Source organism: Penicillium malachiteum (genome assembly GCF_028827825.1).
Source record: "Penicillium malachiteum strain IBT 17515 chromosome Unknown utg000002l:1.0-8849297.0:1.0-8852440.0, whole genome shotgun sequence".
NCBI lineage: Eukaryota > Fungi > Ascomycota > Eurotiomycetes > Eurotiales > Aspergillaceae > Penicillium > Penicillium malachiteum.
The window spans coordinates 7,621,143-7,644,854 of record NW_026643095.1 but is presented as its reverse complement, the minus strand read 5'-3'; the positions used below and the strand labels follow the sequence as shown (position 1 = coordinate 7,644,854).

At 47.0% G+C, this 23,712-nt stretch overlaps 11 protein-coding genes across 11 annotated transcripts; 5 read left to right on the top strand and 6 right to left on the bottom strand.

The window, feature by feature from the left end:
• Positions 1–573: 573 nt before the first annotated feature.
• N7483_005849 (putative pantetheine-phosphate adenylyltransferase) lies at positions 574–1,818 on the bottom strand (the record flags this gene model as incomplete). Its single annotated transcript, XM_057089286.1, has 1 exon — positions 574–1,818. One exon carries the CDS (start codon positions 1,816–1,818, stop codon positions 574–576), a length of 1,245 nt encoding a protein of 414 aa, XP_056949115.1.
• A 403-nt stretch (positions 1,819–2,221) lies between these two features.
• Positions 2,222–4,272, top strand: N7483_005848 (uncharacterized protein; the record flags this gene model as incomplete). The annotated part of the gene is made up of 4 exons (XM_057089285.1): positions 2,222–2,974; positions 3,047–3,653; positions 3,719–3,796; positions 3,854–4,272. 4 exons carry the CDS (start codon positions 2,222–2,224, stop codon positions 4,270–4,272), a joined length of 1,857 nt encoding a protein of 618 aa, XP_056949114.1.
• A 901-nt stretch (positions 4,273–5,173) lies between these two features.
• N7483_005847 (acyltransferase family protein) lies at positions 5,174–6,819 on the bottom strand (the record flags this gene model as incomplete). The annotated part of the gene is made up of 2 exons (XM_057089284.1): positions 5,174–5,627; positions 5,735–6,819. 2 exons carry the CDS (start codon positions 6,817–6,819, stop codon positions 5,174–5,176), a joined length of 1,539 nt encoding a protein of 512 aa, XP_056949113.1.
• Positions 6,820–8,084: 1,265 nt separating this feature from the next.
• On the top strand, positions 8,085–10,598 carry triA (uncharacterized protein; the record flags this gene model as incomplete). The annotated part of the gene is made up of 3 exons (XM_057089283.1): positions 8,085–9,806; positions 9,909–10,358; positions 10,428–10,598. 3 exons carry the CDS (start codon positions 8,085–8,087, stop codon positions 10,596–10,598), a joined length of 2,343 nt encoding a protein of 780 aa, XP_056949112.1.
• A 1,657-nt stretch (positions 10,599–12,255) lies between these two features.
• On the bottom strand, positions 12,256–12,754 carry N7483_005845 (uncharacterized protein; the record flags this gene model as incomplete). The annotated part of the gene is made up of 2 exons (XM_057089282.1): positions 12,256–12,342; positions 12,404–12,754. 2 exons carry the CDS (start codon positions 12,752–12,754, stop codon positions 12,256–12,258), a joined length of 438 nt encoding a protein of 145 aa, XP_056949111.1.
• A 290-nt stretch (positions 12,755–13,044) lies between these two features.
• N7483_005844 (Zn(II)2Cys6 transcription factor) lies at positions 13,045–14,615 on the bottom strand (the record flags this gene model as incomplete). The annotated part of the gene is made up of 3 exons (XM_057089281.1): positions 13,045–13,824; positions 13,893–14,155; positions 14,210–14,615. The coding sequence occupies 3 exons, from the start codon at positions 14,613–14,615 to the stop codon at positions 13,045–13,047; spliced, it is 1,449 nt and encodes a 482-aa protein (XP_056949110.1).
• Positions 14,616–14,859: 244 nt separating this feature from the next.
• N7483_005843 (uncharacterized protein) lies at positions 14,860–16,570 on the top strand (the record flags this gene model as incomplete). Its single annotated transcript, XM_057089280.1, has 2 exons — positions 14,860–15,050; positions 15,106–16,570. The coding sequence occupies 2 exons, from the start codon at positions 14,860–14,862 to the stop codon at positions 16,568–16,570; spliced, it is 1,656 nt and encodes a 551-aa protein (XP_056949109.1).
• A 67-nt stretch (positions 16,571–16,637) lies between these two features.
• On the bottom strand, positions 16,638–17,308 carry N7483_005842 (GNAT family N-acetyltransferase; the record flags this gene model as incomplete). The annotated part of the gene is made up of 2 exons (XM_057089279.1): positions 16,638–16,955; positions 17,018–17,308. The coding sequence occupies 2 exons, from the start codon at positions 17,306–17,308 to the stop codon at positions 16,638–16,640; spliced, it is 609 nt and encodes a 202-aa protein (XP_056949108.1).
• A 1,089-nt stretch (positions 17,309–18,397) lies between these two features.
• Positions 18,398–20,499, top strand: N7483_005841 (putative MFS transporter; the record flags this gene model as incomplete). The annotated part of the gene is made up of 8 exons (XM_057089278.1): positions 18,398–18,473; positions 18,522–18,598; positions 18,645–18,733; positions 18,795–19,086; positions 19,145–19,216; positions 19,314–20,021; positions 20,098–20,202; positions 20,266–20,499. The coding sequence occupies 8 exons, from the start codon at positions 18,398–18,400 to the stop codon at positions 20,497–20,499; spliced, it is 1,653 nt and encodes a 550-aa protein (XP_056949107.1).
• Positions 20,500–20,904: 405 nt separating this feature from the next.
• Positions 20,905–22,494, bottom strand: N7483_005840 (NAD(P)/FAD-dependent oxidoreductase; the record flags this gene model as incomplete). The annotated part of the gene is made up of 3 exons (XM_057089277.1): positions 20,905–21,410; positions 21,488–21,806; positions 21,868–22,494. 3 exons carry the CDS (start codon positions 22,492–22,494, stop codon positions 20,905–20,907), a joined length of 1,452 nt encoding a protein of 483 aa, XP_056949106.1.
• A 424-nt stretch (positions 22,495–22,918) lies between these two features.
• Positions 22,919–23,563, top strand: N7483_005839 (DUF3237 domain-containing protein; the record flags this gene model as incomplete). Its single annotated transcript, XM_057089276.1, has 2 exons — positions 22,919–23,173; positions 23,228–23,563. 2 exons carry the CDS (start codon positions 22,919–22,921, stop codon positions 23,561–23,563), a joined length of 591 nt encoding a protein of 196 aa, XP_056949105.1.
• Positions 23,564–23,712: the final 149 nt, after the last annotated feature.

Below are 23,712 nucleotides of genomic sequence, written 5' to 3'. Positions count from 1 at the left end.
CGCATGGCGACAGTTCTCGCCCTAACGATCCGGCGCGACCGGGATGATCAACAAGACCCTGGCATAGCGCGCTTGGGTGCAGGGGCTCACGATCTCTTCATTGGTGACGCTTTTCCAACTATATCACATGATTGATCCATGATGCGGCCAGCCAGCGTGAAACATCGCAAACCTGCAGAGAAGATTGGGCATCGGATAGCGAGTCGTGTGTCAATGAACTTGATGGTTGGTTTCAACATAGAAGGAGGAGGCCCCCACCTCCCCAAGCCAAATGCATGGCCCCGCTCCAGTTGTCACATCTCTGCAGAGTGATGGGCTCGCGTATGGTGGAGAAGCCACCATCACCATTGGGGGGGAAATTGGCCGAAATCTGAATTGTCGTAGTGATAAATCCAAAATAAATAAATAATAGTACTGTAAATAATATTTTATCTACAGGGGTTTTTTTTTCTTTTCTTTTTTTTTCTGAATCACCCGCCCCCCCTTTTTCCCCTCTCCCGGTGTCAGGCATTGTGTCAGGAATGATCAGGAATTCCAAATTCGATGGTTCTCCTTTATTCTCCCCAGGATGTCTCATACTTTAGCTCGGTTCATGCGACGTCGTCGAATGTCTGTGCTGCTGATTTTACCCTCAAATGGGTTGGCGCCCGTGACCGCTGTGGCCTCCCCAGACTGAAGCACGTCCACTTCAAAGATAGTCAATCTAGCCCATCCCTTTTTGGCCCGCTCTTCATTGACCATGGCCCCTCCAGCTGACGTCTCCTTCGAAACTACCAACGCACTGATGTCTTCATCTGTGAGAGTAGGGCCGCAAATATCAAAAAATTCCACAAATTTATAGATCAGGTTGGGTTGGAGGTACATTGCCACCACTTGACCCTTATCATCAGAAGTTCGGCTGCGTTCAATCTTGGGAAGTCCAAGTGAACCATGACTCTGGGGTGAAAAATCCATAATGCCAGCCAGGAAGGATGCTGTACTTTGGAAGCGCTCCTCCCAACTTTCTAGATACTCGGCAAACTTTTTATTGACTAGTAGTGCATCACCTGTCACACCGACTGTCAGAATCCTTGCCTGATCCTGATTAGTGGGATCTAGCGGCTCTAAGGCTAGTGCAGTAGCCGTGAGCAGGAGTTTATGCCCAATATGAAGATGGTCAAAGGTTCCTCCTACTGCAACTGAATAGTGGGGCTTGAGGGACGGCTGGTCCTCGGGAACCAGAACAGATGCCGGGACTTGCCAGTCTCCGCTGCAGGAAATCTTCTGCATAATTGATGCGGTGTGATCCTTTGATGGGCTAGGGAGACTAGTCACAAAGGAATCGGCCAGCTCCCGTCCGATTTGATTGTTAAGATAAAACACATGGTTCCATTGTCGGCCCGAGGTTGCCAATGAATGCAACTTCAGAATTGGCCCAATATGCAAGTCATTGCTGGCGTCAAGTTTAGACCCGGGAGAGATTGTAGAAGTATTGGAAGATAGATGATCAATGAATATCACTCGAGTATCAATCCCACCGGGGGAATCAAGGTCGATATCCCGAGCAGTCCCCACTGCTCCAATCAAAGTATAGATGCTGCTGAGGTAATGTTGCAATGGAGCAAAAGTGTTTGCACGCGGCTTGTTGGGCAAAGACAGCAGATTCGGAACTGCCAATGCAATGTAAAGTGTGGCAATTTGATTGGAGTTTTCAACAGTCTTGGACAGTTTCACCAGAACATCCGAAACGGAGGTCTCAAAAGCCTCCTTGACCCCGCTGAAAGAGAAGGATTGAGGCGGAGGTAACAACAATAGCGAGGACTTTGTCTGAGAAGCCATGAATGCTGTTCTATGTACAGTTCTTTCAGAACTTGAATCAAATTCAGTCGATGAGAACAGAAATATGTACTGAATAGAAGTAGTTATTGTAGTAGAGAAGACAAAGACAACTTAAAAGGACTCCATTGTATCCAAATCAAGCAAGAGCGGGAGTGTCACCCGGGGTTGGCTGAGTCAGCGCGGGCACCCCCAGCTCCATGAAACCCTCGAAGCTGCGACAACCATCACTGCTTCTATCATCGTGCCTCGGAAGCTTCTTGTGAAGCTTGTGGAGCTTATTGCCATACAAGGGACTCCCGACTGGTCTTCTCGGTCCCAAGGGGGAGTGGAGCTGAAAACCCCTCATCCCCAAATCCGTACCTACCCCCCTCCCCTAACGGCCTAGACGCCCGCCCTCCGCACGATGTCGAATCCGTCGTTTGATTCACCTCGACGGTCTGCTGTGTTTGCCCGGCAGCCGGAGGAATTGCATATACCATCCACAGGTCTGATCAATTCGAATTTGCCCCGTCAGCCTCCTTCCCATGACTACCCCGCCACTTCAGAGCCGGGTGCAGGCGCTGGCGCAACCCAGGTCCCCTCGATCAATGTCCACTCGTCTTCACAGCCCCTGCAGTATGGGACCGGCAGTGGAAGCAGCAATAACACTCTACCAGGCGCCTTGACCCCGGGAGGTCAGAATCGGCCTTCAGCTGTTTCGGTCAATACAGCTCCCTCGGGCATCCCCACCTTACCACAGGCATCGTCGCAACAAGCCAGTCATCGCTCCAGCATGATTAATTCTCACGGCCACTCCCAGTCGAGCCCAGCTGGATTTGATCAGACCATGTACAAACAACACGGTACGACGGATGGCACTAAGTATCCCTCCTCCCCGGGAGCAGGATATCCACCTCAAACCCCGCAAGGATCCAAGTATTCCCCTCTCGGTTTGGCAGATGTTCGTCTTCCAGGTGATCACCTTCTAGGAGACTCACTCATGAGCCCAGGGGCGCTTCCATATAATGGCGAATCTCAGGTACCTACCAACAGCAGTTATCTGGCGCCCTGGCCTATATATGCGGTTGATTGGTGCAAATGGCCTATCTCTGGGAATTCGAGTTCATTTGGAGGGAAATTGGCTCTCGGAAGCTATCTTGAAGACAATCACAACTATGTGCGTGCACTCATTGAAAGAGATCTAGGTATTTGTGGGCGTACTGACAGCTTCTTCCGTTGTCTTCTGTAGATCCAAATTGTCGATACGCACTGGGCTCAGCCTGACCCTGATACTCCAGACGCTGCCGCAGGAGAGATCAAGCTTGAATATGTGAAAACAGCCGAAGCGACACATTCGTATCCAGTTACACGCATTCTTTGGGAACCACCGTCATCTCAAAAACAGTCTACCGATTTGCTGGCAACATCAGGCGACCACCTTCGTTTATGGTCACTCCCTAACTCTCAACCTCTGCCAAGTTCAAACACCATCACACGGCCCCCTAGTCAACGCGATGCTCTCCCTGCAAAGCTTTCCCCGTTAGCACTGCTTTCCAACTCGAAATCTCCCGAGCATACTGCCCCAATTACCTCATTGGACTGGAATACGATATCTCCCAGTCTAATCATCACATCAAGTATTGATACGACCTGCACAATCTGGGATATCCCAACATTAACCGCCAAAACACAGCTGATTGCACATGACAAAGAAGTATTTGACGTCAGATTCTGCGCCAACAGCGTTGACGTCTTTGTGAGCTGTGGTGCGGATGGCAGTGTTCGAATGTTTGATCTGCGAAGTTTGGAGCACAGTACTATCATCTATGAACCATCTGAAAAGACTGATAGCAAGCGTATGTATCATTTCGGATTTACTGAAACTTTTCACCCTTTTTTGATCTCTGCTAACATCTATCAGCTGCGGTAAGCCCTGGCAATGCCAGTCCGTCTGGTCCAGCAGCGGCCGCATGGCCTCCCCCATTATTGAGAATTGCAGGTATGAACAGTTTGGTATATTTCTCCTGATCCATTGCAATCTAATCCTTCCCTATAGCATCCCCCCATGACGCCCATCTTCTGGCAACATTCTCTCAAGACTCAAGCGTTGTCCGTGTTCTCGATGTCCGGCAACCCGGTCAAGCTTTACTTGAATTGAAAGGTCATTCCGCTGCTCTTAACTGTGTTGAGTGGTCTCCAAGTCGACGTGGTCACCTCGCTTCTGGCGGTGATGACAGCCTTGTTCTTATCTGGGATCTTATCAATCAACACAATGCGGTTCCCCTTTCCCCTCCTGCTCATACCGCCGGGGCTCAATCTACAACCTCTGAGCGTGGTCCTACTGGAGTTTGGCAATGTGATTATGAAGTTTCCAATATCAGTTGGTCACCGCAGGGCGGATCCAACCACTCTGGGAATCCACGTGAATGGCTTGGAGTGTGCGGTGGACGTGGAATCTGGGGCGTTTCGCTCTGAACTCATGAGGTGGATAGGAAACTCAAAATACGAAAAGAGGAAATCTAGCCTCAGGAGGTTGTCTCTTTCTCTCTTTATGATCAATCAACCCTTTACTGTTTATGTGCCAGTGGCACTTTGTCATGTTTTATTTTCTATTTCGTGCGTCTGGGATCTTCTTTTTCTTTTGATATCCGAACTGCATTAGATGGTTTCATTTCCCCGATCTCCATCAATCTTGTTCCCTAGCGGCTCTGCATTTCCGCCGCTTCAAAATCCCCCATCTTCCTGTTAACCATGATGGGTCTCTCCTTTTGGCCCCTGTGCATCCTGTCTCTTGTGCTGCATACTCCGCGTTGAACAAGACAGTGCATCAAGGACAGTAGTGTTTTGATATCAATATACGGATTGGGTAACAAAGGAAGGGATCATCGCAATTTACTTTGATTTGGTACGAGTGAATGAATGAATGACGATACATCGAAATCTTGGCTGTGAAACGTCCCTTTGGATCTTATGTCTTGTTCTTTTCGTCTCTTCAGTGCTTCTGTTTTTATCTCTTGTTTGTTTAGACTTGAACTTGGTACTAGTAGGAGGATCAAAAGCCTGAAAGAAAAAAAGTATTATTTCATTTCAATTTTCTATTATGCTTTGCTATGGAAAACGCGTATGAAGAAGGTAGGCAGCCAAAGAGGAGGTTGTATTTAGGTGTCTTCCAAAGTTTTCGTCTCATCGACACACCTGATATGGATAAATTGAGGTTGAGTTACGGCGTGGTAAATAGGCAGGGTTGGCGACTTGAAGTGCCAAAACTTGAAAGACATCGCCGGGCAGGTGATTCTGGCCTTTTTCAAAATATATACACTGTACACACAGAAGTCCTTAGAAGATATTATGCATTTGGTCTAGCTAAAACAAAATTCTATTGATCTCGTGGAGTCTGGGACCTTGGTGTGACCAGACTGGGGGTTGTAGACACAGAAGCGCCTTTGGCAATAAGTTGATCTTCGAGCCAACGAGCAAACTTGACACTGGGGATATCGACAGTACGCCAGAATAAATCACCAGCCCAAATAGAAATAGGTAAACAAATAAGCCAGCCAATCAAAAATCCCAAGCAATATTGGAAGTTGGTTTCCTTGCCTGTAATTTCCCAAATGTTAGGCATGATAGAGTACCCAACAGAGTGAAGAATAGGTCCGTGGACAATGTAAAAGGCATATGAAATTTTGCCCAGATATTGAGAGAGCGGATTGGTGAAAAGCTTCTGGATTACGGGCGAATGATTGATGCTGAAAACGATTAAGGCCGCACCAATCGTTTGTGGGAATCGGTGGGGCTCTCCATACGTCCAGGGAGTTATATCCCAAAGCCATCTATAGCCCGGTGTCCACTTGAACCCGATATTGGGACATGAACCAAAGTAGAGTCCGATAATGAAGACTCCAATCCATAAACTTCGTCGGGATATGCTACCGACTACTTTGCCTCCGCGGGGAAACGGATGTGCAAGGTATCATCGGTGCCTACTGAAGGAATGGCGGGTCGCTCCCAGGTTCCATTAATCAGATCTAATTCCGCCATCTGCATGCCCACGAGGAACAAGACGACGTCCCATCTGCCATAGCGCATGCAGAACCAGGTGAGACTTGCGACGAGAGTCATTCGCACGGGAGAAATGAGACGAGAGGTTGCCAGGGTGGTAAGGAAGAGCACAAGCGAACAGCGGAATTCAACAGGAATAGTCCAGAGGTGCGGATTGTAGTTGTTGTAGTAGAGTCCCCAATCAAATGGGTTGATGAGACGAGCCACGGTGTAATACCAGTCCCAAGATTGCTTGTAAAGAGATTTGTAGACCAGCGGATGTTGTTCATTGGTCCCGAGAATCGTGCGACCCTCTTTAATGACACCCCAGGAGTAGTTGTAAACTCCAAGCCGAACTGCGATGAAAACACAAGCCAAGCCGATAAGGGACGGAATATAGAGGCGGAGCGCCCGTCTGAACGTTGATGATGCAAGCACAGTAAAAGTCTGGTCGAAGGAGCGAGACCTTATCGTCTTCAGCGGTTTGTAGGAAAGAACATAGCCCGAGATCACGAAGAAGATCGCTACCATGATATGACCAGATATCAACATATGAACAAAAGGCAACTGATGGATTCCCCAATTCTCGCCCGCAAATCCCCATCCGACCGCAACTTCCCATGTGTACGTAAATAGGAAGTGGAAGTTGAACACAAGCAAGCAGGCCCAGCCTCGTAGTCCATCGAGTGCAGCAATCGCATGTAGCTTTGTCGGTTGAGGCGGCTCAACGCCCACATATTGTTGTAGGAAACTGGGGGTGAGCGCGATTGTTAATCCAAGCCATATGTCTTCTGCGGTAGCTAGCCAATCATTTTGTGAGGTATTTGGATTGGCGAGTATATTGGACGGGTGAAATCTTGAGAACCCGTTCCAGCGGGCGGTATGATCATTGTTTGTATCTGTCGAAGCGGATTCAAGGTCTTTGAGGGGGATCGAGACGCCTGTAGAGGCGCGATGTTCGCGGTTTTCGAGGTAAGATGCCATGCTGTGATGATGGTAGCAGAACCACGGGATTATTCAAAGGAACATTTCTCGGTGTCACGTTGCGGTTTTCACATAGATTTCAATTTGAGATTGGCATCAAAGGTTGTGAGCAACGGCAAGCTGGATAATGTGAGGCGAGGCTCGACCAGCGAGAGTTGTAGGAAGTTGAAATAGCCGTGTTCAAAGAACGGCAGAACATGCAGTATACGTCAGCGGGAACGAAGGTTTCCAGGGTTGTTTCACACTTCCCCACTTGGCATTAGACCTAAGCTAAACAACTGAGAATTCTATTGAAATCAACTAGGCGGTTTTGAATAAATGCCAGTGACAGGAGTGCAATCTTGAAAGGGGAAGAAGTGGAAACGATTATCCACAGCTGCCGTTTATGCGCCGATCATGCCTTCGTATAATCATGTTGACCAGTTGACTATTCAAGGTAGAATGTCCACAGCTTGGGTCAAGGTGTTTCTCTATCTATCTATACATTTTGCGGGTCTCGATCACTTGACTCGATATGTCTTCTGAAAAGTACACGAAAGGCCATTATGTTCTGACCAAGTAGAAATCTTCAAATGTTAGTTCATTACTGGTGGTTTGCAGTCAACTGGTCTTATTATCCATATCCGGCCCATACGATTCTATACGGAGCACGGAGTAGAACAACCTTGAATACTAACAAACATTTGAAGCTTAAGATACCAAATTTGAAGGGTTTTATTGTCAATTAAAATATTTTTCTTTATTGGAACTAACGATGATACTTCGTTTCGCCCAAATTAAGCTTATTTCCACATGAAAAGGGCTTGATGGTCAAGTCATAGTTAATATGGGATGAAAGATGATGCGTGTCCAGATGTATTAGGTAAGCGGATTAAATGATGACATAATCCATATCCCCCGAGCACCAGCTATAACTGGGAGCTCCAATGCGACCAAAGCAGGAGCTTCTCATAACTCATAGAAAAAGTAGAAATATCTCATTTTTAGCTCAATCAATTTCCCTATTGATCTTAAATCTTGTAGCTTCTCATTGCCATCGTATTTCCCCGAAGTGGTGATGATCCTATTGAAGCTCCCTGATTCGATCGATCCGGAGCGCGGAACTTTAGAACTTCTCTCCCTTCTTCTTTGTTCAGTCACGTATTAAGCCCTCCGCCTCCCTTGACGCCTGCGCCGATTATTGTCATCATCGTCTGGATGTCGCGACTGTTCCTGTTTGATCGCCGATAATATCTTTTGCGCTGGTGTTGTGTTTGCGCCCTCGAATGCCCGTCGCCATGGATTTGAGTAGCATCATGAATAGCGACGCCAGCGGTGCCAAATCCAATCCTCCGCCGCCCACCCAATCATCGAGTCCTCCATCCGATCTGTCTCATAAACAGCGCACACAATCGGCCTACTCAGAATATCCAGTGCGTCCTCCACAGCCTCCATTGCAGCACGCCCAGCATATCTCGCCTGAACGATCCTCGCCCTACGGCCCTGCCCAATCGCCATACCAGCAATTCAACGCAGGCCCCCCATCTGTCAATACAGCTGTACGATCCAAAAGAAGTCAAAGTCCTACACATGCTTCCTCCCCATATGGACCGGCGTCGCGTGACCCGTACGGTGCTGCATCGGCGTACAATTCGCATCCTCAACACCCCGCGGGCCCCTTGGCATCACCATATACGCCGCAACAGCCCATGAGCGCAGGAATCCAGCAAGCTGAACAGTCATCGTACTTTGCTCAGCAACGATCTCATTCCCTTCATAACATCATGGCCAACCCGCACCCTCTCCCTCGAGACAGCCCTCCTTCCCTCGCCCAGCCTCCCCCGTCGCATCAATTTTCTCCAACCGCGCAGCGTTCAGTACCCGGCACTCCATTAGGACCCCCACCTACATTCGCGTCGCGTCAATCACCTTCTACCCGTCCCCAATCTTCCGGTCACGAGTCTCCACGTAATCCGCTGGCAAGTCCTAGGTCAGGACAGGACCTCCAAGCCCGAGATTCTACGCAAGTGCCATCGCCTTCAAGGCAACGTCAGTTTTCCCCCGGATCTCGCCCCTCTGAGGCTTCATCCAATCATCCTCCCACGGGTCTGCAGCAATCATCATTCTCAGAAGACGTCAGTCCCAAATTTTCTCGGCAAGGAAGCGTCGTAGCCACCTCTGATTCCGCAGCGGCTGTCTCAGTTCGCCAGTCAAGTGATAACAAGTGGAATGAGAGTCCCACATCACTTTTTCACTCTGGTCCTGGGTCAGATTCACTCGCGTCGCCTATTGCAGCAACCCACATGCAGATAAACAGCTCCCCATCAGCCTCTCGGAGCGACTCCCATCCCGTAAAGATGGAAATTGATCACGAACCAAACACACGTCTGTCAAGTCAGCCTCCAAAACCGAAGAGACGGCGCTACAATGAGCCCCCGATTTATGCCCAGCGAATTATCCGCAATAAAGGCAAATGTCCGGTGATCCCGAATCCGCGCCCACTCGTCCCGAAACACGCCAGGGACTCGAATGAGGATCTTTGGGGCAGTCGTCGAGGCTCTTCTGTTGCAGGACATGTCCCAGCTGCTGCTACACCTAGATCTGCTGCCCGGACACCCAGTGCGGCCCCATCAAGCATGAACGGCCCTGCCGCGTCTGCACCATCTGCACCGTCTGCAGCCCCTGTGTCCATTCCCAGTAAACCCCAAAGCGGAGGGCTTTTGGGTGCGTGGGAGCCCTCTATCACCGGATTTATCCCATATGAAGAAACCACCAAGGTTCTTTGTGATTTCCTGTTTCAACATGTCGTCATGAGAACTGATGTGGCTGCTGGACCGGCCGGGTCTGCAGCCGTCGGGCAGGGTGCCATCATTGAGATTGAAGCAAAACTCGGCCATGTCATGGACATGGATCGAGGGGAGAGGCTCATGTTACCTGTTCTCACCGAAACGGTCCTCAACAAAGACACCCCACGACTCCGAACTTCATTTGAAAGTAGCATGAGTGTTGTAAGTTATTTACCCCTTTCCCTCAGCCCTTGTCTCTATCCCTCTCTCTTCTCTTCTCTTCAATTGAGTGGTCCCAATTCTTACCATGAACACCCCATTCAGGAACAACATCGCGCCATGAACAATTTCCTTAATGATGCCGTCAAGTCCTCCATGCCGATTAACAACCCGAATCGGGTCCCGATCTCATACGCGCACAAAAAGGAGCGTGATACCTTTTACGAAGTCTCACCCGCCGAACTGCCTCCAGTCATTCGCCAGAACCTAAACCCAAGGCATAAGCCTAAGGTACGAGTGACAACAGACCAAAAAACCGGCGAAATCCTAGCGAAGATCGTGAAGTGCCGTGTAGCCGACATGGATGTGTGTAGTCCACGGACGGTTGTTGATTGGCGTGTCAGCGTGAACCTGGAAATGGAGTATGAGGGTGATGTGTCAAACTTGACCATGGTCGACATGTCCAAAGGTGGTCGTGGCGAGCGAAACAAGGACCGCATGAGCTACCGGCATTTAGCCTACCAAATCGACCTAACTCAAGTAGCTAAGGCCGAGGTGAGTCGACTACTACCCCAGCATTACATCTTTGTGTGACCTTGTTCAGTCTTCTGACCTTTCCAATAGCCTCCAACGAAAAATGATTTCGAGCACGAGCTTGAGGTTGAGATCTCCGCTGCTGAAATTCGCCGACAGGGTCAACTTGCCGTGAAGGGTGATCCGAGTAATCAGTACGAGCAGCTGGTGAAGGGGTTTGTGGATAATGTTCGCGTGCTGGCACGAGCCGTGCCTCCTTGATGTTTTATATTCTGTAACATGTATTCTTGGAGCTCTTATTTGGGGCTGATGTTTTTCCCCTTTATTTTTTCCTCTTCTTTTCTTCTCTCCTTTTTCTCTTGTATGCAGATATGACTGAGTTACATTGACTGCCGCGCGGTAGAGGAATATGCGGTAATAGAGAGAATCTTTTGAATTAGCGAGATATGTGTTTCTTCTCAAATATTTCCAGTTGCTTCAAAGTTGAAATGTTGGATAAACTTGAATACACTACTAGGCACCTGGGCAATCGAGGCCTTTACCTACAGCATTCAAATGTTCAACTTCACCTTGGAGTTGGATTGAATCGAATTTTTTTCAGTCAACTTGAAAGTACGTCCAGGGCTCGATGGTTATACTCGAAGTTCTTTATTTTATTTTCACTAGTTCCAACATTGAAGGTTCTTTCTTTTTTTTAGAAAACAATTCGAACCGTCACTGACAGTCATATCCTGATAGTAGTCTTCGCAGTATACTGCAGTAGTCTAGTGCATGTGTGGATAACTATATCAGAACTAGATCTAAACTAGGTACATTATGTAGTAGAAAAAAACCGTCGAGGAACTACCTACATGTACAGTTTTCTTTCTTTTTTCTTTTTTTTTAAAAAAAAATATAAAATAAATAATGTATAACCAGGAAAAAAGCAGAAAAAATCAACTTCAAAATAAGCCTAAACTTGAAATTCTTTATTTTCTTGAAAAAAAGGAAAAACTTGTAAAAAGGGGGAAAGAAAAGAAAGTTCCTTTCCCATTCTTAGCCAGTATTCTTTCTCACCTCTTGGAAACTTTTTGCTGCTTAGAGATTTGTACAGAGTGATATAGAGTACCCCAGGTTTATATACACTGGGTGGTTATTTTATAGACGCTAAACCAGATGTGGATTAGTAAAAGTGGAAATAGTCCAAATGTGGTATCTCTCATTCGTCGAGATTGTAGATAGTGGGTCCAGTGGAACAATTAGTTGGTGTGGCGTAGTGGAAACGCGTAGCTCTCCGATTATATTTCAAGTCTATTCAAATTAATTTGGATAGATGAGAGAGGTAATGATTGAAAAGCTAAGACGAGGGTTCGATCCCCTCCACTAGCAATTTTCTTTTTTGCTTTTCATATTTTTTTTGGAAGGATCATCATTTGAATTGAGTGGGCAGTACTCATGTTTGTACACTATAAGTGTCACCGTGTGTTTATGTTCTTGCTATCTCATTTTTCCGTGATAGATTTTGAACTACTACTTAATAATTCTATGACTAGACAGAAGAGTGGACCTATTCAAGCCAATAATAGTATCATCAGAATGCAAACCTTGGAGATGAACCCAAGGACTACTAGTACTAGTCCAACTTCAGCCCTAGAAGTGAGTTTTGAGGGCCAGTGCTGTTACGATGAAGGTTCACTTAGAAACTAGCACTCGAAGATGAAACAAAAATACATTGGTAACAATGTGGACGGCTAATATACAAAGTTCATCTTCCTTGGCACCTTGGGTGCATTGTATTCTTTGGTCTCTTCGGTCTTCGTTGCTCTCCACGTCGGGTCGCAAGGATGGCTAATGTCCGTAAATCGACTGAAGATTAACTGACGTGAAAGGCTAGGTGCTTGAGCAAACACTTGAAGACGAGACCCAAGCGAGATTACACTCACTTCTTCTGGAGGTTGCCCTTCTTCTGGGCGCTCTTACCCTCCTTGGCTTTTCCGTCTTCCTTCGGCTGGTTGGGAGACGTTGCCTCCTAGAAGAATGGCCTCCAATCAGTATGTATTGTTGAGATAGCTTCGTTGACTTCTTACCTGTGAGGCGGACTGCTCGGACTGGTACTGAGCCAGGGCTTCGTCGACTTTCTCAAGGTCCAGGCGGGCATTAGACGCCTGGCGTCGAGGAGGAGGAGGAGGAGGGGTGGTAGTGTCGCAGCATCCACAGCAAGGCAAAGCACCACAGTAGGAGGTAGGCTCGCAGCCCATTCCGCCGAAGAAAGGCGTGCCGCAGCGCTGGCAAATTGGAGTGCATTGGTGGTTTGCAGGCTGAATGATGCGACAGTCGGCGCAGTATGCGCGGCGTTGACCTTGGTTCTCGTCATCTGGCTCTCTGTGACGAGGAGGAGCTTTGCCGCGGAAGTGCTTGGATTGAACCCAACGAGGCATGTTGGCGTCTAGGAATACGAATTGAGAGACAATCGGTATGGTGGATGAGAATTTGCGGGTTTCGGGGCTAATAAAAGCCAGATGGAAGATTGGAAATGTGGCTTGGGGGTAAAGAAGAGTAGGGGAGATGAGAAGGTGGGAGATATCTGTAAGGCAAACGTCCAGGAACAGGAAGGGTGGCTGCGCGGCGCTCCTGTACCATAGGCACCGAAGAAAGATATTGACACAACTCAGCGAATATGCGCAAAACTGTCATCAATCAGAATTAGACCAAAATTATAGCAAACCTGTTATAACAAGCCCATTTCCACTCCCCTTGCCCTTGCCAAATTATCGACACTGAGAATAGGATCATTCTTGCGCCACATTTCTTCCAAAAGATCAAGAAGAATCTCATCTTGTCGCGAGCCAAGAGTACACTTGCGAATTGTTTCCTGCCACTGTGAATTCTGACATATTACTGAAACCTCCAATCCAGCAACGACAACTGGGAAGAGGACTGCATTCTTAATGAAAGTATCTTCTTTAGGGCGCTCAGCGCAAGCAAGACGGAGTGCATCCAGATTTGCCAGTATTCGAGCGACAAGAACTGAAGCGTCTGCTGGACATGCACCTGGCTGTCTCCAATTTGAGACATTTCGCATGTTGCGAGAATTCTGCTCTTCGGATCGTGCATGACGACGAAGTGTCAAAATTCCGGCTAATCTATGTGCTTCCCATAGATAACATTGCAGAAAACTGCCCACTTCTCCTGGCCAGTCCCAGAAGCTTTGCTCTGTGGTATCAATTCCTATCCCAGCAAAGAGGTCAAGTAAAGTCCTTGGTAGCCCACTGACAGGCTCAACTCCTTCTCTCGGGGAAGTGGGCTGGCAGTAACGATGCCAGATTCCAATACAGGATGTTTGACGACCAACAGAAAAGCATTGCAGGTCCATGACTCCCATGACCTCGAGTAGATGGGTACGGAAGGTAGTTTGCGTGGCTGTGCGATGTCTATCCGCAAGGCCATGGCATTGGAGGATATTGTGCATACCTTCCAGGTGCACTGTCCATGGCAAACCATGCATCAGCTAAATAGAAGTCAAGGATCAGAAGCATAAACATGGAGAAATCAAAATAAGAATCAATAGTGACGTACGCCAATGCTACACAGCAGCAAGCCAGCTGTCAGTGTTCCATCCGAGAGAATAGTGCTTTGGGCTAGTTCGGATCGGAATTCTCGAAGCGCTGCATCAAAGTACTCGAGGAACCTGGGAGAATGAGTACTCGACAGTGAAAGTTGAAATGCAAGACAAATTGTATATAATGCACTGGATTCTTGACACAATTGAGGTAGTCGTGGTTGTAGCATGCTATCTCGAGCTGTGGTAGAATGAAGTACATTAATGCCCCCATTGATGACTATGTCGCAATGTTTAGTTCTCTAATACCCCACAGTTCATATGTATGACTTACATTCATTAAACAAGGCTTGATCCTGGCTCAATTTCTCCGAGTCAGTAGGAGACGGCTCAGACCCATAATCCATCGTATAATTTTGTTCGGGCGATTCGTAGTCCTCAAAGCGTGGGTCCTGAGGGCTAATGGCATCGCTGGATGCTGATGCCTCTACCTTCTTCCTTTCCCTGTTCAGATCCCTTAGTCGACCCTTTGTTCTTGCCGGCACATTCTCCTTCAGCGGCTTATCTGCACCGGTGAATTGCCCACGCGACGCAATGCCACTACCCCACCGTAATCGGACCTCATATCCTTCACACTCTATTCCACGCTGGGCGCAATTTTGACATTTGGGTCGGTGGTTATCGCAGCGACGACGACGTCGCTTGCATGTCCAGCAACCTTGATGTGAGCGGGTCGACATTCCGTATCCAGGGCGTACGCTGAATAATTTAGGGGAAATGAGCGGATCTTCTGCGTTATGTATTGAGTGCGGGGATAGTGGAGTCGGTGGAGCGCCACGCTGATAACGGGTCTGACTGCCTTTTTGAGCGATAGAAGCAGCGTAGATAGAAGTATATACGTTAGAAATGAGATATAAATGAGCAATGAAGAAAAAGAGAGAACAGTATCGAGGAAAGCGTTCAACTCGACAGTCTTTGCTCAAGATGTCTTTTCAGACCCCTGTTGGAACTTGCAGGGCGAATATCCCCGGACTAGGGATACTGGACGGACTGCAATATGCCAATGGCGTACAGCAGTTCTGTGGCATCCCTTATGCAAATCTTGCAAAGCGATGGTCCAGATCAACCTTGAAAACAGACTGGGATGGGAAATATCATGATGGGACGAAGTTAGGGTAGATTCTTCCTGATCTGGCGGCCCCTAGCGAATTGAACTAATATTCTCAATAGGAACGACTGCCCAAGCCCAATTGTCGACGGCGATGATGCGAATGATCTGGTCCCTGTTCCTCCACCAGCTCATTTTTCTGACTCCCGACTGGTGGATGAGCTGTCGGCACTCGTCATGAATATTGTCATTCCTCATGAACTCGACCTGGAGACCGAAGGTCTTCCAGTCTTCGTTTATGTTCATGGTGGCTCTCTGCTATATGGCGGAGCGAATCTGCCAATATTCGATGCTGTCAATCTAGTATCTCAGAGCATTGCTGTCAAAATGCCCATGATTTGCGTCAACTTCAATTATCGCGTCGGTATCGGTGGTTTTCTAGCTGGCGACGTCATTGCCAATGAGCTAAGTGCCGATGGGTATCAAGGAGGCGGGAACTTTGGTTTCACAGATCAAAAAGTCGCGTTCGATTGGGTTCAGAAATATATCAATTCTCTAGGAGGCAACCCACGGAAAGTGACAGCGGTGGGCGAGTCCGCTGGTGGAATTTCCATCAGCAACCAACTCCTTGCCGCGAACCCACCAGTATTTAACCGTGCAGTCTGTATGTCTGGTCTATCCGCAGCAATTCCAGCATGGACGATGACACAGCACAACCAGTTCTTCGGGGCAGTTTGCGATCATTTTGGAATTAATCCCGCGGCGAATGATGCTCTGGAGCGACTTCGTGCTATTCCACAGCAGGAGCTGGCCAATTCGACACCTGATATCCAAGGTGTTCCTTCTGGAACGGGAAATCCGTGTCTAGACGGCTGGTTTTATCGTCATGAAGTGAATCCTCTGGATGTAAATCCACTGCCTTCTTGGTTAGAGGAAGTGATGTTTGGTGATACCTATCATGAAGGGGTGATTTTCCATCTCAATCTGCTCGAAGAAGATTATCAGTCTATCCGCAAAATTCTCCAAACTCATATTGGAGACGATTCTTATACTGACCTGATTCTGAAGGCATATGTTATCACCGATAGTCTCTCTCACGAGGAGCTCCTGGGTCGTGTAGAGCACATGTGTGGTGATGCCATATTCAAAATCCCAAACTATCTTCTTTCTCAGAAATTAGCTGGGAGGAAGCGGTTCATATATCATTTTGACCAGCGATCTCGCATCCTGAATGCGTTTGAAAACACTGCATATCACGCTCACGAGCTGCTTTATCTTTTTATGAACTTGGAGAACATGTTCAACAAAGAGGAGAAAGTGATGGCTCGTGAATTTGCCTCTGCCTGGATTCGATTCGCAAACGGAATGGAGCCGTGGGATACGCATCAAGAAGATCAATGGATGATATGGGGGCCCCTTAGTGAGATGAAGCTGAAGATGGAGTTGGAAGATCAGGAAGTCCGTGACTATGAGCGAATGAAATTAATGTTGAAGTTAGATGAAGGAAGAGTGTGGAAAGGATGGTTGGCTGGAGTAGATGCGTTGGTCAATCGACGGTGGAAATTGTTTGGGAACCCTCACGAATAGTATCATTGTTGACTAGCAAATTGAACAAAGAAATGGTTTTTTGAAATTAGAATTCTTGTTCTATGATCTAAATATCCCTTTTTCCAGGTCGAACCATCACCCAATAACTCAGTTTCTGTTCATCGTCCACGAGCTCCACCTCATCCACAACCTCGAATCCGAAGCTCTCGTAGAATCCAATATTCTCACGACGTGTACATTCCAGGTAAATTGGTTGATCTTGAATGTGTTCCAAGATCCAACACATCACTTTACCACCAATTCCACGAGATTGCAAAGATGGATGTACAGCTATAACCTCGAGGTACCATAGCTTTTCCCGCGAATATTGAGTCTGTAGAATCTTGAAGCATTTTTTGTTTGCTGTGAGAAGCTGATTGACTCGCTTGATAGATGTGTTATGTTAGTTTCATGATGCAGTACTCAAGGGATCAAGGGTAGAAATACCGATTCCTTGCAGCCAGTATCATACGCCGGCTTGAGATTGTTGAGTATGAAAAGTTTGAGTGCTCGCCATAGCCTTGGTATAGACCATTTGAGCTGAAACTTAGGCGGAAACAAAAAAACAACAGCACCGGCATCTTCCAAGCCGTTTATGACATCTCCAGTGCCCATTGCAGGCAAAGCTTGGATTTCTGTTTCGGCTACGGGAATTGGTGGTCCCTTCTGCTGCTCTGCAAGCTTGGGAACTGTGATATCACCAACCGATGCTGTTTGAAGTACCTTTCCATTCAACATGACTGACTGAACTCGTCGATACTGCCATTTGCAGGCTGATTCATCTTGCTGGCTCCAAGGCGCCGCATTTGGTCGCAACCATTGAATAAGAGGATCGGGTGAAAAGGCAGAGTTCACTGTTCGAACAACGCTCGGAATAAAAGATTCTTCTCATTGAGGTACATATCAGTTCGATTTCTTTTGGAATGCCACATTTTATTATGAGGGAGATCAAACCACTTTTGACTTGCAGTAATTCAAGTCTGCTGGTGAGTTTTGACATGGTTAACTTCAACCAAGCCCACTAGCACTGATAACCGCTTTCGAGAAGATAAATTCAAGGTCGTATCGATTGACGTCGCAGGCGAAAGCCCTTTGAAGAATAGAAATTGGTGAATCCTCTTTGTACATGTGACTAATGGGTAAGATCAGAAAATGCAACAGTGGAGTATATTGTATATTGAAAAGGCTAAAATAGTTCTGTATTCCATATTAACCCGCTTATCTCCCGCTATATGTATACATCTCCACATGGGCAGCCTCCGTGTCTAGAGGACTCAGGCTGTTTTGAATCCTCCATATTGAAACTAGTGTGTCCACCTGCCATATCGGGACAAGTATCCACATTCCCAAATGCATTAAGATTGTGGAGTATCGCAATAGAGGTCCGTGAGACTAACCGAGCACTTTACTCTCGGTTAGGATGTTCGTTGATATCGAACTTAGCCAAATCAGGAAGGCTGACCCTTCTCTAACTCTATCGCTAAATCCTACGAGGTCATGCAAATCAGCCACACTTTCTCCGCATACACCGAGTGACAATCATTCCCTATACTCCGCACTGACAATGACTAGCTTATCATATGGGACATAATGATCACTGAATCCTTATTCGTGAAAGTGGCGCTGAGGTTGACCGTACGTGTCTATCGCAGACATCGGCCTATGAGCCTTGAACTTGAATCTACTATCTATCTGCCGTCTTAGCAACCTTAGAAGGGGAAGCGCTGAACACTTAAATCCCTGCATCCATCCCAGGGAAGTCTGCTTCATATCCGAGAATCTAAATATTTTTATTTTCAATATTGAAGTGAAACTTCCAAGGTTGCGATGTCTTCAACTTTTCAGTCTTCTTCCTCGGGAAAGGGAAACGATCTCCCACCTGGGACCTTTCTCTTGATTAGAGGTATGACCTTGCTCAGCCCTCATTGAACATTGCTAATTCGTTACATAGAGAACGATTCCGAGGTATCGGGTGAGCACGTTGTTATGCTTGATCCCATTCCATCCAAGGATCCCAACGAGCCCTTGGTGGGTTTACCTTTTATCCCTACTATGAACTTGACCAGGCTAATAGTCCAATCTTTGTATTCAGAACTGGAGTGCGACTCGCAAGACTGTTAATTTCACCATCATTCTCGGAATGACAGCTCTTGTGTTCACAGCGTATATCAAATTCCTCCCCGAGATGGTATTTCAACGTCTCAAGCTCTAACCTTCTTGATAGACTCTCCGTGCAATCTATTTTCTGGCAGCAGATGATCCTGGATCTTGATGTTACGTATACACAGCTCAACAATTCCATGTCTGTCAACTTCGTGGGTCTGTCGATGGGATGTGTTCTCTTCATTCCTCTGGCCAAGAAATACGGTCGCCGTCCAATTTACATTGCGTCGACAATTCTGATGCTGGTAACCTCCTTCTGGACTTCCAGGCTGCAGAGTTTATCAGAGCTTTATATCTGCAACCTGCTTCAAGGATTGGCTGGTGCAACCAACGAAGCCATCGTTGAGATAACTGTACGTGTACTTGATCATTATAGTATCGATTGGATATCTAATCAATCATGTCGTACAGATTGCCGACCTCTTCTTTGTGCATCATCGGGGTCGAATGAATGGTCTCTACATGACATTTGTGATGATTGGGGTATGTCAACCCGTTCAAGTTGCACGATAAGGCTTAATTAAAGCTCAAGTATTTGGCCTAATGGAAATACATTATGCTAACCTATCGACATTCCTAGTCATTTCTTGCTCCAATGGCAGCGGGAGCACAAGCCACAAATCAAGGATGGCGTTCGTCTTACCGGACAATGGGGATCTTCAATGCCATCTTCCTAGTCCTCTTCGTTTTTCTATATGAGGAGACAAAATACATCCCCATTTTCACAGGCGAATCACGCAACGAGCCCAGTCCGACCGAATGCTACCCTGAGGCTGAGGACGAGGATCAAAAAACGAAAGTCCAATCCGAGAGCCATGTCACGCACGTCGTTGAACAGAGCACTCTACACCACGAAATAGATTTTACCATTCCCATGAACTCTTGGCGCAAAAGTCTTGCTTTGGCCACTCCTACCTCAGAACCGATCTGGGCTTACTATTATCGACCTTTTTATGTACTACTCAGCTTCCCAACGGTGTTGTATACAGCTTTGCAATATGCCTCCGGCGTTGCTTTCCTCACTATCATGTCCAGTGTGCTAGCTCTGGTATTTCCAGAACCACCATATTCATTCAATCCCGAGCAGATTGGATATATGAGCGTTGGCCCCTTCATTGGAAATCTCATCGGCTCAATCTACGGGGGTGTCTTGGGGGATTGGTCTATCCTATACTTCTCTCAGAAGAACAAGGGCTACTTCGAGCCTGAGATGCGACTTTACATTCTCCCTATACCTGCGATCTTCATGTCAGGAGGCCTGATTATGTTTGGCGTTACGATTTCCAGGGTACGGTTTCACCATTCATTTTCTTCCCATCACTTGGATGTGCATGGATCATGGACTAATTTTTTCGTATCACCAGGGCATGCACTGGATTTTTCCCAGCATTGCTGGTGTGTTTTTCGGATTTGGTCTTGGCAGTGTCAGTGACGCAGCTTTGACACTGGTGATTGACAGTTACCGAGAAGTATGACTGTTTCAACATTCATTATATTCGTTGAAGCATTGAAGACTAACCAAAACTTTGTAGATCGCTGGTGATGCTTTCACTGGAGTCGCCTTTTTACGCAACGCGGTTAGTATCGGGATTCCTTTCGCTATCAGTCCTTGGATGAAGAATAACGGGATTCAAAACATGTTTATCGTTGCGGGGTTTATCAGCCTTGCGGTGAACTGCTTGATGATTCCAATGATGATCTGGGGTAAAGCTGCTCGGCGTGCCTTGGCTTCGCGCTACCAACGAATGGTGAGCATAGGTCATTGATGTGCCCAAAAACGCGTGGTAGGGGACCAATTTGTGATACGAAACATCGCGGCTCTTTCTATCTCAAGCTAGAATTTGGTGCTCAGATTTGCACATATGAAGGGCTTAAGATGAATATTCCTGATACTGGTCTGACTCAAATTTATTATTGCAATGTAGTTACATTTTGGAACCTTCAATCTACTACTAGGAATTATATTTTGATTCAACAAATCCAATCAGTAACATAAATAGGCATTGTGAGAGTTTTATAGTACTGTGGATAAAGCTCGTAGGAGACCTACTAGTATCAATAGCAATGGAATTATCATGCCCTCTCTTTCGTAGCTATCCACGCCAAGCAAGTCATCTGCATAATAAATATTTTGAAGATGTTGAACAAGAAACCCAATCAATCCTATAGGGCTATAGGTTTGCTTGGCGTCGGAAAGCAGCCACAGAGCTGGGTAACTCAGCCGCGGAAATACGCTGCTGAGAAACGACCATCTGCTCAGGGAACCATGATAAGTCACTAGGAACATTTAAGCCAAGCTCCTTATCCTTCAAGCCAAGCATGGTGGCCAAGGCTTTCCCAGACTGCCAGCACTGTACCATTCCCTCTCCACCAAATGCAGCACATACCCATTCCGCACCATTGCCCTTATCGAGAGATGGGCGACTACTGAGAGAGTCGGGTAACTGTCCTACCCAGGCGAAGCTGTCCGAGCTAAATCCCATATTGCCAGTCCACATTGCCTGCACCTGGTCACCCTTTACACGACCCCATGACTCGCGACCAAAGACTGCACTCAGGGCACCAGAGAGGTGAATGTCAATGTATACACTCATTTCGTCGTCTCCAGGAACTCCTAACTCGGCAATTCCTCCCAGCTCGCCTTGCGCAAAACCTCTCCCAAGCATCATTTGTCCTCCTGGCAGTTGTGTCAAATAGTCAAATCCACGGTGATAATTGAAAATCCATGAGTGGTCGTAAGCTTGGCAGGAGAACTTGTCACCAGGTGTTTGGGCTGACATTTGACCTCGCACAGGAAAACGCGTCCGCGTAGACCAGGGACCAAATGAGCCACATGCGCATTGGTGCAATGAATGACATGACGAGCAGTTATTTCACCTCGGCTTGTCTTGACTGTATACTTGTTAGTCGCAGAGTCAGTTTGAATTGACTCGACAGCTGTTCGGTCACTGATCTGAATCTCCTGCGGGTACTCCGCGACGAGGTTCGCCAGAACGCCTGTGACAAATTTGTAAGGCCAAATAGCACCAGCGGGGCCGGCAACGACACCAGTTGCATTAGAGAGTCTGAAGTCCTGTTATGAACGAGAATTAGCACTAATGATCTAATTCAAATATCGGACCGGGAAAATTTACCTCGGGCATAGATCCTGTATCGTATGCAATCCACTCGGCTGATTCCTCTGGCATGCCTTCCTTGAAGCGACAAAGCCTTTCCAATGCCTCTCTCCAAGGCTTTTCTCCAAAGTAGGCACTCAAAAATTGCACTTTACGAGCCTGGGCCTCTTCCGATAATCCAAGCTCCTTGGCAACTTGCAGCATCTCCTTCAAATGTGATAACCGGAAACGCATTATCTTGCGCGCAGCCTCCGACCCAAAAGCATCGGCCAGTTCACCGTACTCATCTGCAGTTTCAATGATGTGACCTCCGTTTCTTCCAGTAGCTCCACTGCAGATATCGCGTGCCTCAAGAATAACCACCGTTGGATGGGATGGAATCGAGGCAGATATGGTGCGACTTTGGAGAATTGTACGAGCGATTGATGCAGCAGAGATTCCGGATCCAATTATCACGATATCTGCACTAGCAGGCAAAGGTTTGCTGGAAGCTTGTGCAAACTGAGGGTGTGGATTTTGGACCCAGAAGGAGAAGGTTGTGGTAGCCTGAGGAATTCCAGGATCCGAATGAAGACGATCCAAAGCCTGTTGGCGAGCTGAATCCGGGATAGCAGGATCCTCAAGAACGAATCGAGCAAAAGACATGATGAGGTTGAGATTGAAGATGGTGATTGGGTGAGGGTCTAGTAGTATCGTACTAGTAAGGGTGGTGAAGGTAAGAGATAAACAAGATGGAGAGAATCTAGAAATACACCGCGATTAAGGCGGAAAACGACAACTTCTCAAATCATACGCAACCTCTTGTACTTCCCTCTTTGGGGCGCGTCTAACCCACACCTGGGCACCGAATCTTGCATTGCATTTTGATCCTCATTTATTGTGATAAGGTGGGTCGACTTACCTATTTGGACTTGATCTGCGGGGATTATTTCCCCACTTGAAGCTATTCGATACATCAGACTACAGTACTGCCACTTTATCAAATGAGATAAAGCTCAATGACTATATAAAAACCGACCATAGCAGACAAAATGAAGAGACCAGCATTTGTCTCTTTATCTCTTTTATCATGTCTCCATTGCCATCGCCCGGAAATACCCTGTTCGATAATGGCCCGCAAATGCGCCAGCCTTCTATCTCCTTTCTCTATCGACTTGAATGCGATATTGCGAAAGAGGAAATCAACATCGGCGCACCTCACGATGCAGGCGTTATACGCAATATAGCCAATATTGTACGAGGCAGTCTCAAAGGACCTGGTATTGAAGGTACCGTTCTTCCTCTAGGAGGAGCGGACTGGGCGACCGTCGTGAAGGGGACACATGTAAGCCCAAAGTTACTATCAATGAAAAGAATACTGCTAACAATCAGTCATAAGTCCATGACACTGGATGCTCGGTACACAGTCCGCACCTCTGATAATCACCATATCTACATTCGCGCACATGGACTCTATCGGCCCGGCCCTGACACGGAATATGCAAGGAAGGTCGACGCAGACCCGATGATGGTTCCACCAGCCACGGTTTCACAGGATGATGTGGAATTCTTTTCCCATCTGAGACTTGAGGCTGGTCCAGGTCCATACAACTGGCTCAATGGACTCGTATGTCTTGGTGTTATGACTTGCGAGGGCGAGAGAATCTGGATAGACGCATACCACTTGACCAACTTTCCTGGAAAGACACCAGAGAACGTTATGGCGAAAGTATAGCTGATGGTTTATTTAATTTTTGAGGACAAAAAATGAAGAACTTCAAGTATACTTTTTCGATTACTAGAAGGAGTAAATCAAGTAGCCTTGAATGTTAAAATAAAGCAAGTTTGAGAATGGTCTACATGTGCATGAATTACTAGTAATTT